Source organism: Motacilla alba, chromosome 2, assembly GCF_015832195.1.
Source record: "Motacilla alba alba isolate MOTALB_02 chromosome 2, Motacilla_alba_V1.0_pri, whole genome shotgun sequence".
In the NCBI taxonomy this organism is placed as follows: domain Eukaryota; kingdom Metazoa; phylum Chordata; class Aves; order Passeriformes; family Motacillidae; genus Motacilla; species Motacilla alba.
The window spans coordinates 122,833,945-122,846,055 of record NC_052017.1 but is presented as its reverse complement, the minus strand read 5'-3'; the positions used below and the strand labels follow the sequence as shown (position 1 = coordinate 122,846,055).

Here is a 12,111-nt window from a genome sequence, read left to right as displayed (position 1 = left end):
GACACAAATCCATGCTTTACAGCCAGTTTCTCTCAAGCCACTTTGCACTGGATTCTGATTCCAACTGGGCTGAGAATGATGTTATAGACCAAAGGAGCCCTGGAAACCGGAAAAAAAAAGAAGAAACATCTGTCCTGTGGTCTCAATTCCTCCTCTTCTGACCTCATAGAAGTGTGAAGGACTATAAGAATGAAGCAGCTGTGTGAAGAGACGAGAGCTGAATGTGCATTGTGTGACTGATTGCCAAGAGCAGACAAATTAAAAAAAAAATAAAGAAGGAAAACCAATCAGGTAAAGTCAGTCAGGGAATAGGATGGCTGAAACTGGATCAAGAATGAGGGTAACACTTGACTGACTGGATAATGAAACTAGGTTGAAAAAATCAGGGAGAGGGTACCAAGGAAATGGATGAGACTGGGAATCAGTAGGTCATGGGGATGGAGTAGATTAGGGTAGATTAGGATGGTAGATTGTTCACAAGAACATTGAGAGTTTTATCAAATAAAATTTTTCCTAACTGCTATCTCAGACTTTCCCCTACATACAAATTACATTAAAAGACTATAAAAATAGTAGTCACAGTTCAGGGACAGACTGGGCTCCATCTGATATAATGTTCTGTTTCCAGAATACTTTTTCTTAATTTTTTTTTTAATCTTGGGAATTCTGTTTGTATAACTACATAGAAGTGCACTAAATATAATTTTGCAGCCTTTGTATTGTAGATCACCCGTTTGCTTATCTAAATGCCTTCAATTTTTTGCATGGGTTCAGTATTTGTTCTTATTACAATTTTTACCCTTGACAGACTTGTTATGTCTTTGTGCAGAAACCAGTATGCCAGCAGAGATGAGACCTCTAGAACAGCACTGGCAAACGATGCAAACTGATAATTACAATTTTGCAGAGGACTTGAAAGTACTTCTGTGATGTTTATTCCTGTTTTTCAGGCCTCTCATAACAAGATGAAATACTTTACACTGTTAATCAAATGCAGTATGGTTCCCAAAGTAAGATAGTTCCCTTCTTAACGTTTCACTGCAAAAAAAAAAAAAAAAATAAAAATGGAGAGACTTGAATTGTCAATGCAGTTAAAAAACCCGCTTACTATTACTTTTCTTAAGAAGTCATTATTGATATTTTACTTGGAAAATGATGATATTTAGATTTGAAACATCATTTCCCAGTAAGAAGTTATTTGCCTTAAGAACAAGTGGTTTGTTGACAAATATTAAATATTTAGGTTTTTAAATCTGGAATCAGGGTTTCATTCCTACCTACAGCATACAATATTGAAAGTCCCCTAACTGCAGTTTCAACAGCATAAAAAAATATCTGAGCACATAGAAAAAATATCAGCTTAGAAATAACTTTTTAAAATTACACCTACATAATAAACACCTGCACCTGGAGACAAAGGAGGTCTATTCAAGTAATATAAATATGACTGGAGTGACCTTTCTTTTAAGGTCACTCCAGGGATAAGGTACCCTTTCTTTTCACATGAATAAACTAAGCAATAAATACATCAAAATAGTTATCGGACTAATGAAATGGGTTACAGAGCTGAATTTTATTTCCAGAAATGTCTTTGAAAAATTATGGATATTGATTCATTTGCTTTAAGATTTCCTAGCTACATGCAACTTTTCTTACAGCTCCATTCAGGTAACTGAAGGGTTTGCAGTACAAAAATACTAGTAAACCACAAAAGGTAATTTCTGCTGCAATTCCATATAGCAGTGTTGCTAAAAAAAAAAAAAAAAATCTTTGACATGGCTGTGGTCTCCACAGTCTTTTGAAAAAGAAAAAATAATAGCCCTGATGATATTAGTCACTTCAGGGAGCCCTACCAGTGAAATGACATCCAGAGTCATCCTACTGGAAACCAGAGGATGAATTTGAACATGTATATATCAGGAATCTTAGTCCAAAAGGACAATTTGTGTTTTCAGCAATTTTGAAAGCATCAAAAATAGCATCAAGATCAAAAGTTATAGCTACTTAGAGATTAGGTGAATATATTTAAATGTAGATACTTCATCTACCTTCTGGTAGAGTATACCTTAGATCTTAGCTAAGGGTAAAGTCTAAATTTGTAGAACTCTGTGCCTTCAGTAGCATAAAATACACACATCATTATTTTTTCTTTACCTAAGAAACTCCCTAAGGATTATAGAAAAGTACCTCAATGGCACAGAATGCTAATACAGCTTTAGCAGGTAAGTTGCTCTGCTTCTTAATCTGATCAGTATGGATTTTGGCACTTCTATAACATGGGAGCATGGTTACACATTTTCATGCAGTATGGAACATAACCTCACATCCCAGCTCTGAGGTAAGTACCCAAGATTATCCCCATCTTAAAGAGGAGAAAGTCAGGTCATAAAATGATTAACCTACAAATCCAATAAGGGAACTAGGTGCCTAAAATGATGCTTAAGAAAACTCAGGTTTCTAAATCAAGAATCTGGATCCTAGAAATTCCTACACAGATGAGAAGAGGTCATGAGAATACAGAAAACCACAATTTGTGCTCTTTAAATTGGTGTGCATTGTAGGGTGCTAAACTTTGGACAAACAAGGATTGCTCAGACTTGAAATGTTTAAGCCACTAACATTGGGAATTGCGTGTTCTTCCAGCTCACAGCCAGTCCTCTGAAGAAATCTGTGTAGCCTATTTCCCGGGAGTGTGTGGCACACATTGGTAGCACAGGGCTCTTCATAAACAGAGGAGCAAGCCATAGTTTTCTTTCAAAATGTAGCAGAGGAGGAAAGCTGCTGGCTGCCTTACTCCTGCCTGTTGAAGCAACTGCCTTCTGTGACATCTTTGACTGGGAAATGCCAGAGCTGGGGCCTGGCATTCTCAAAATTTCCATTCAAGCCAAAGCATCCTGTCACCCAAAGGAACTCAGGTTCTATTTGCTGCTTCCACAACAGTTTCTATTTTGCCATATATGCAAAATCCAGCGATGCTCCTTGGAATCCCCAGCTCCTAGGTATAGGTCATGCTCTCTCCTGTGTGCTCTCTTGTCCTCTCTTTAGCATGATGTTCTTCCCATGGGAGAGTGGAAAGAAGACACAGCTCAGTGTCTCTGGTACTCTGTGGGGAAGGAGGACACACAGGGACAAGGGCCACCACACCCCAGCACCACATCTGGAAGCCAACCACCAGCTGTTTGGCTCCATTGCCACATTTTTTTCTCCACCCACCACAATGGAAGAGACTGAGCGAGGGCTTCCCTGAGGCTGTGTGTGAGGAGTCCAAGGGACAGCTGAAGTCTCAGCATTCCTCCTGGCATTTTCCTCTGGGCTACCGAATTATGAGTACATTCACTCTGGGCAGACCTTGACCACAGCCAGAAGTGCTGACCTGTCCCTATGTGCTGTGGACGTACAGCCATGTCTCACCACAGGTTATTTACTAATCCTATCCTCAGTCACCTCTCCAAACTAAACTACTGCTTGGGGCAAAATTGGTGAAAAATTGCTAACAATCCTGTTTTTGGTTGTGTCTGTGCAGGATCACAACTTCAAACAATAACTGCTACAACAGTGATAGGTTTTGTGCCTCAGAATGAATGCATAAATCATAATTTATTTATGAACTGCTTGGATTTGAAGCTATAACTTAGAAAAATAGCATTTCTGAATATATACAGCAAAACCTAATATTTTGTGCAGATGCTGTGCACCAATTTAACTGTACATCCTGGCAGAAATAGCTTAAATTTACTTCAGTGGTTAAATTATGTATTAGAAGACAGGAAAAAGAAAAACATAAGTGGAAGAGAAAATGAAATAATTTCAGATCAGCTTTGTATGCTGGTATTTGTCAGACACATGATGTCACAGGTATTTAGTTCCCAGGAGCCAGCATTTACACATCAGTCCATTTTGGTTTTTTTGGACTCAGGACGCAGGTCCATGTGGATTGAGGTCTCCAAAGCAATTTTTGTCCATGTTTGAAAAGTTCTGAGAACTAGAGGAACAGGTACTGTCTGTTCTGCAGTCATGGGTACCCAGCACCTTGCCGGACTGAGATACCTGTCCCTGGTAGAATTGCTGGCTGAGATTCCCCGTGGGGACCCACCCTTCCGAGTGGGAGCAACAGTACTCTTAAACTGGATGAAAACCAACACCACCTCAGACTGTATCCACAGAATAGTATGAGGGTTGTGTGTAGCCTAGAGAGAATTGTGAATAGCAGCCATTCCTCCAAATCAGCTGCCAGTTTCTGTGTCCCCACAGGCTAAAGAGCAGCTGGCTGTGCTGAGGCCAGTGGCTGTACTGTACTCCAGTGAGGCAAGACTCATTTGCAAAGTTGGTTCAAATATAACCCATTTTATGGATAAATGCTGAAAAAGGCGTGTTCTCTACAAGCCACCTGAGGATGGCAATATGTTTTTCTGTTTAAAGGTGACTGGTATGGAGAACTGACAGTGGAGTTTTTGAAGGTAGTTACTGCAGAGGTAAGCAAGCACTGCTGCTTCATGATGTACCATTTGCTCGTCCTCTTGGGCAGAGCTACTGAGAGTGCCAGGATAAAGGGTTTTGAAGCCTGATACCCTAAACTGAAAGGCAAATTTACACTCCTCTTTGCCCACTGGTCACAGGGCCAGATGCCACCCTCAGTCCCTTATGTTCAGCTTTTTTTGCTGTACCAGCTTTAGCAAAGCTTTCAGTGAGTCAATTTCCCAACTATACCAATTATGTGGTGTGACACCATTTTGGTTATTTTTCAAGAGTGCTGAGCATCTCTTTGCCTCTTTTGTCTGTGAACTAATAAGGCAGTTAAATTAGACCTAGACGAAAATGCTGCACAGGTCAAGTATTGCCCAGACTGATCTGTCATGGGAACCTTCTGCTCTCTGTGTTTGAGCCTACAAAATAATGCTGACTTCTCTCTGCAAGCAATTAGGAGAATTAATTAGTTAATATCATATAGTCTTTGAAGGCTAAAACACTACCTAAATATATTGCTGGATGTGAGTGTCCCATCTCTTTTGTAATGAGTTTTTTTTCTCAAATTAATGTTATTGATTTGAAAATGGAGAATTCTTTTCTAAAGAAACTAATATAAATGTCACCTGAGATTAATCCAACCATATGGTTAGATTATACAGTATATATAATTAAAAATAAGTGTGCAAAATGTGATCTAGAAAAATGTACTATTGTTGAACAAATACCAATATTAAAAAAATTCCAATCTTAAATAATAAAGAAATTCAAATTCACAAAATCTATGTGAATGAATTACAGGATTACATTATTAAACAGGGAAGTTTTTAGCTTAACTAGAGCTTATATTGGGACAAAGAGGTGATGGTAATGGAGGTGGAGGTGAGAGAACATTTTGGAAGTGTTCAAGCTGCTGAAGTTTATTTTTATTTCCTCAGTGTGTTATGGGATATCTTCCATAAGAAAATGGAATAGATGACGTTCCACCCCTCCTGCTGTACACCTCAGGGTAAGTAAAGAACTGCTATGAGGCAATATAAATCCTTAGCCATATGGACTGTTCTTAAAATTATTCCTGTCTTAATTCTCAATAGCAGGAAAAGTAATCAAGTCTTTAAAAAACCAAGAAAAGAATGTGAATAGGTGTTAACCTTAGTTCTTTAGTGAATTTTACTTACCAACATTTTTATATTAGCTCAGTAATAAAAGTTCACAGAAAAAAATAAACTAACTGAAATGTTACCTCTTTAGTTTCCTTGTCACATCAAAATTATATTAGGAAAAGGTTTTTTACCCAGAGGGTTGTTGGGCACTGGAACAGGCTCCCCAGGGAAGTGGTCACAGCATCAAGCTTGACAGAGTTCAAGAAATATTTGGACAATGCTCTCAGGTACATGGTGTGACTCTTGGGGATGGTCCTGCACAGGGCCAGGAGTTGGACTCAGTGACCCTAATGGGTCTCCTCCAACTCAGCATATTCTGGGATTTCTTCTCCTAGTTCTTAAAAAAATTTGGAATATGTCAGTCAAATCACATTTCTACCAACATTATGATACAATAAATAACTTTCTGATCCTTGCCTCTGTTCATTCTTCTCTTAAAGTAACTTCCTATTTACAGAGATGTAATTTTGTGACAGTTGGAAATCAGAGCTGACGTGTGTTTATTAATTTTTAAAGGAGAAGGTTAAAACCTTCAGCTAAAAACTGAATAATATGGAAAGAAGCGAGTTCAGTCCAAATTCAGCCTGGCACTTAGCCATATGTTGTTTAACTTGAAGTTTGTCATTGCCATTGATATTCAGATGACTATCAAACAATTGTTTAAGTGTAGTGGCAGCTCAGAGGCAGATTCTTACCCCTTTGCAGTAAAAAAAAAGGCTAATTATTAAAATAATGGAACCAGTTAAACTTAACAACCATACACTTATTTATGACTTCATATGTATGTTATATACCAGATAAAGCAACAATGCAGTACTCAGTTAACAGAAAAACTCAGCAGTGCCCTTGCATCCATCAAGCTAAGTCTCGAGGTCTGAGCTTATAACAAAAATGCAAATGACAAAGTAGAAGAGCAACTCTGAAGCACTTCTGCAATGGTTTAATCAGTCTCACTCAGATATGTTCTATCTGAGAAAGAGGGAGCATGGCCTGCCTCAATTCCTGTATCCTCATAATCCCACCCTTTCATCACCTTAAAGGGTTCCTGACAATCTCAAAAGGAGTTGACATTGAAACACTTCCCACTATTAACACATACCCCATGTATTTCTGGTAAACAACTTCCTATAAAATAAACCAGAACATAACCAGGACTGAGATTTTCTGTATGATGGTTGTCTGAATATGTTAGAACAGTAAATATTATTTAAACGAAACATCACAACAATAAAATAATGGTTTCAAACACTTTTTTAGTTCCAGTGGCATCACTGCTTCACCTTCACACTGCCATTTATGTACCTTACACTAAGTAAGTTTACCAAATCAGATATGTGGCCTGATTGGTCTGTAGTGACTCTGATTTAGGGTAATAAATCAGGGCAAAGGCACTGATTTAAAAACACACGTTCTGTTTGCTTGGGAGCTCAAGGCACGAAGGAGTCCCTCTTTCCAATACAAAATGAAGATGGTGTCAGGGGGAGGATGATGTTTAAAAGCCTCCAGAATTTCTGTAGAGTCGTGTTACATAGAATTTCAAAAAAAGAGACGCTTAAGAAAAAACCCAAACAAATATGCTTATGTGGCAAGCATCATTAATATACTACGTAAACTAAACAGAATGAAGAATCTTGTGGGCATTCAGAGTGTAATGATCTCCAGAAGTTCTTGCAGCTGTTGAAACTCCGTAAAAGGAGCTTTCCCTGAAAACCTTTTATTTCACACAGTCTAATAGAAAATTAGGCTTAATTTTGCTTTCTATGGCAGAATATAAACACAGGCTTGTCCAAGGTATTTGGCATCTGCCTAACCTGCATTATGTGAAGAGTTCTGCCCAATGCCAGTAGGACTATTCACATGCTCAGACACCTGATTAAGTGCCTTGCTGGACCAGGACCAGAAACGTAATAGTGGGCTGGGTTAAGCTGATTAGAAATGTTTTGCTGGCTCCAGTGGTAGCAGGACCTAGCCTTCATTGCCACTTTGCAAAATCTGGTGCTCAGCAGGAAAAAAAACAGGCACTCAGTAGTTCTTTCAGTGTTCTACTGGGTAAAGTTTGAGTACAGAACAAATGTAGCTCATTTAGCCCTAACTGGAAACGTGCATTACTGAGAATGCATCTATTTTCCCACATGAAAATAAAATCTGTTGCTTTGCTGTAACTCTTGAAATAAAGTGGTTTATTCTAATAGGCTGTCTAGATGCAAATTTTGTCTATAACTGTAAGAAGGAAGAATATAGTTTAAAGGAATTGTGAGGAAAATCCTTAAAGCTTCGTGAGTTTAAAGATGGAAGATGCTTTTAATAAAGTAACTTTAATTTTCTAATTGAATGCTGTTGTAATTAGTATTTTTGGAAACTGGAGCTAGGTGGCTGCATGGCTTTTTATAGCTGGTATAGGTGGCTCGCTAATGAGGGATTAACAGACAAACTGGCGCCACACAGTCCCTCTGTCTCTGGGTAAACCTAATGATTCCTGGCATCACTCTTGCCGCAGAAATCTTTATATTCGTGTGATGAGAGATCATTAACACCAGGCTGAGGAGCCTTTCCTTCCCTTGTGACAGAATTCCTAACAGGCCTTCTGCAGCGCTAAGTCCCCGACCGACTACAAATTATCAATACTGATTACCGGATTGCTGCAGTGGGGAGGGGACGGCGTGCTCGGCACTGCAGGGCTGGCCAGGCTCCCATATAGCCCTCACTTCCCTCCTCTGTTAGCATCTACAGCTGTCTCATGCCTTGTTCCCAAGGGTGCCACAGGCGGGTTAGAATGCTTTCAATCCACACCAATTGTTCCTTGGGAGCGGAACATCAGCATTCAGATATTCAGATAAATGCTTCGGTGTAATGCATCGCTTTCAGCCGGCGCCAGGAGCGTTTGGTGTAACTTTGTGCAATGCGATGAAGAGTGGTGACAAGAATCTGCACAAATGAAAATTTCAACCGGATTTGCTTCTTGGGGAGGACACTAATTGTGCTGGGAGCACTTCATCCTTATTTTGTGGGATTTGCATGTGCATGACATTAATGGTGAATGACTGTGAAAACTTGAATTTGAATGCGTCAAATGCAGCCACCAGTCTCTTTCGTCTTCAAAAAAAAAAAAAAAAAAGAAAAAAAGAAAAATAGAAAAAAAGAAAAAAAGAAAAAAAGAAAAAGAAACCACAACGAACAAATCCCAAAAAACCCGAAACCAACAAAAAACAATCCTAAGGGGCATTAGGGTCTGGACGCTTTCAGCAGCCTGACCCCAAGACTGTCCTCCCTCTCCTTCCACACCCTCACTGGGATTTTTTTCTCCCACCCTACCCAGCAGCCTCCCTCGAACAAAGGGGCCGGTGCTGGGCTACCGCCCTTCGCTCCTGCCGGGACCAGCAGCACCAACAGGGACCCGACGGGAAGGCGCTCCCCGGTCCCGGGAGCCCCGCGGGGCCGGCGGGCAGGGCGGAGGAGCCGCGCCCCTCCCTGGCGCTGCCGGGCCCGGCGGGGCGGGCTGGGGGCGGCGGGGGCGGCGCGCCGCGGCGGCAGGGCGCGGCTCCTGCGGGGAGGGGGGATGCTCTCCGTGCCGCTGGAAAACGCGAGGTAACAACAGCCCGGCAGCTGCCCCCCGGGAGAGAGAGCAGGGCGGGCACTGCTAGCGCACACCGTCTCTCCGCGATGCAGTGACCTACTTCAGCCGGCCCCCGGCCCCCCCGGCAGACTGCAGGTGCGGGCAGCGCCGGGGCAGCGCCGAGCGGCGGCTCCTTCTCGCCCCCTCCCGCAGCCCCGCGCCGCGCAGGGCTGGGCCGGGCTGGGCGCGGCCGGCCGCAGTGCGCGCCTGGCGGGGTCCGCCCCGCCGCAGCCCCCCCGCCCGGCACCGCGGGCCCCCGCCGGCCCGGCCCGGCACCGCCCGCAGCCCCCGACCCGCCCGAGCCCCTTTCGGGCGGCGGTGCCTCTGCCCGGTCCCTCTTTTCTTCTCCTCACGCGGTTTCAGAGGCAGAGGGGAGCGCTGACTCCGGCCGGCGGGGATGGGTGGAGGCACACTGACGACAGGGATAACTTTACCGTTCGTTTTTGCTTTTATTTTTTTTCCTTTCTTATATATATATATATATATATATATACACACACATATATATGCACACATGCACACACATATATGATACCTATCTGTATCTGTATAATATGTATGCATATATATGTATATATATATAAAATATCTATTCACCTTTAAAATAATGAAAAACGTTTCAAAATTACGCTGTGCTCATGTGCCAACCTCACCCATCAGTATATAATTAATCCGATCTATGGTTAGGATGCTAAAACATCCCCATGTCCCACCTACCCTCTCCTTTTTTCTCTGATCAATGAAATTAAAAATACGTTCAGTGTTCTCTTGGTTTTTTTTTTTTCCTAAACTTTTGGGAGAGCGAGAAGAACCCAGGGTAGGTAGCAGACCTAGGAGACAGTGGCCGTAGTGCTGGCTGAAGGAAAAGAGAGACGTTTTCTTACCCATTGCTGTTTTAGCCATGCTGGGATGTGCAGCTCTCAGAGGCGGTGAAGGCAAAGGGGTCCAGCTACAGCAGTGGAGAGAGGGAGAGAAGACTGAATAAGGCACTGAGTCAGCAGAGTGGGGCTGTGCAAGAGAAGGAGCAAGAGGCAGGAGCCCATGAATAATTATCACTCCTCTACCCAAGCAGATTGGCTCGAGAGGTCCCCTGACATGACTCCTGCAGAGCCAGAATCTCCGGGCATTAAATATTGATCCACCAATGGTGCTGGAGTACAAAGTGCCAGAATGCAGTTTGAAATGGAAATCAGTCCTTGGCTGCTTCTCCCCCCTCGGTCTGGTGTTAATAGTACATTCCATGTCAAATGTTTTATGTCTTACATGAAAAAAGCCTATTGGTGTTGAGGGCTCTGCTGTTGCTACCTGTAAAACATGCACAAATTCATTTTAACATATTTCATTCCAAAGATACAACAAGAAGAGGGATCGTTGCAAGGGATTTCCTAGACCATTTCAGTAAAACAGCTGCTCAGATTATTTTTGCCTCCTGCAAGGGTACACAGATATCTTATACAATTGTTTTATACTGAATGTTTCTGCCTTTTAGTACCTTTTTTACTGTTCTACTGTCCCCAGACCTAACCTTGGTCATCTCAAACTTTTCTTGGGAAAAGAAAATCTTGGGAAATGGGAGCTGGACCTGTATACACTCTCAAAGGGCACTGGAAATCCCAGAACAGGATAAACAGACGTCAGTAACTACCCTGATGCACTATGGTAAGAGTCACTGGAAAGATGTGAGCTTGATTCCCTTGATAAAGTGTGCAGGATGGGATCTGCTATGGTCATTACATGAAAGGGGATGGACAGATTCTAAGAATTCCCTACACTAAATAAAAAAAATTCTCTATCCCTGGCAAGAGGAAAGCCAGTGACATAACTGGCAGCCACTAAACAAATGTGGTAGAGGTTAATTGAAACACTGCTAGAAACAGGGCAGTGATGGCACCTCTTTGTACATCTTGTAGGCCTGGAAGCACTTGCTGGCCTAGAGGAGCCACTATCCAAGACCTTGGCACAAAGAGAGGGATGTTCCAGCTTTACCCTCTCATCTCACTGTCCAGCTGGAGCTCATTTGCCTCTCCCAGGGGGTAACCAGCCTTATTGTTAAGAGCTTTCAGGGATACCAGACTCCCACACTGCTTCCAGACAGACAGGGCACTGGGCAAATTTTCAGCTTGCAATTTGGAGGACACTACTTGTAGATGTGTTTCCTGCTGTGTGTATGGGTGGGTGGGAAAAGCAGGGCATTGGCACCGTTGTTCTTCCTTGTGTGGGGCTGTTTGCAGCTGCACAGCCCACGCTGTGTGCCATCCCTAATTGTGATGCTCTCACTCTGTGTGTGCTGCCTTAGAACTGGTCACTCACAATTATGCTTCTCAAGCTTCTTTGAAGTCAGCGAAGGCATCTTTGAGTGAAGCATCTCCCGGAGCATGGGCATAAGGCTAGTTTTCTCTTTGGAGACAGTAATGACGACGCTAAAAACTAAACTAGGTTTTTTCTTTAAATGAGAATAGTAAAGTCTAGAAGTGAGTCTGGGGAGAGAAACATCCCCATTCACAGACACCAGCATGTGAGCTGAGGCGGGGCAGGCGCCGTGATGGCTGCGTGCCGGGGTGCAGGCAGAGGGGATGAGAACAGGTGTATCGGGATGCAAGGCCGACCCACCCTCCTGAGAGGCCCTCGGGAGAAAAGGGGAAAGCAGGAAGGTGGCCCCGGGACCCGGTGGCTTTCTAGGGTGTGTTACTTCTGGGCCCTCGGTTCTGTGGCTGCGTAGGGGCGTTGGTGAGCAGGGGACAGGATTGCGACTGGATGTCTGTAGTGAGAGGAGCTTTTTCCCGAGAGGAAAGGGTGAGCAACGGCGCAGTGCTGGGCGTACAAGGGCGGCCTCGCCCCAGCCTCGGGGCCCGCCAAGGCTCCAGTGCCCGG

At 43.0% G+C, this 12,111-nt stretch overlaps 1 protein-coding gene across 1 annotated transcript in view; it reads right to left on the bottom strand.

The window, feature by feature from the left end:
- The window catches only part of STMN2 (stathmin 2), a 39,315-nt gene extending 28,938 nt beyond the window's left edge, over positions 1 to 10,377 (bottom strand). The window contains exon 1 of the mRNA XM_038128590.1: positions 10,125 to 10,377. Within this exon, the coding sequence (XP_037984518.1) occupies positions 10,125 to 10,143 (19 nt within the window). The 5' untranslated portion in view covers positions 10,144 to 10,377. The remainder of the gene's footprint in view (positions 1 to 10,124) is intronic.
- Positions 10,378 to 12,111: the final 1,734 nt, after the last annotated feature.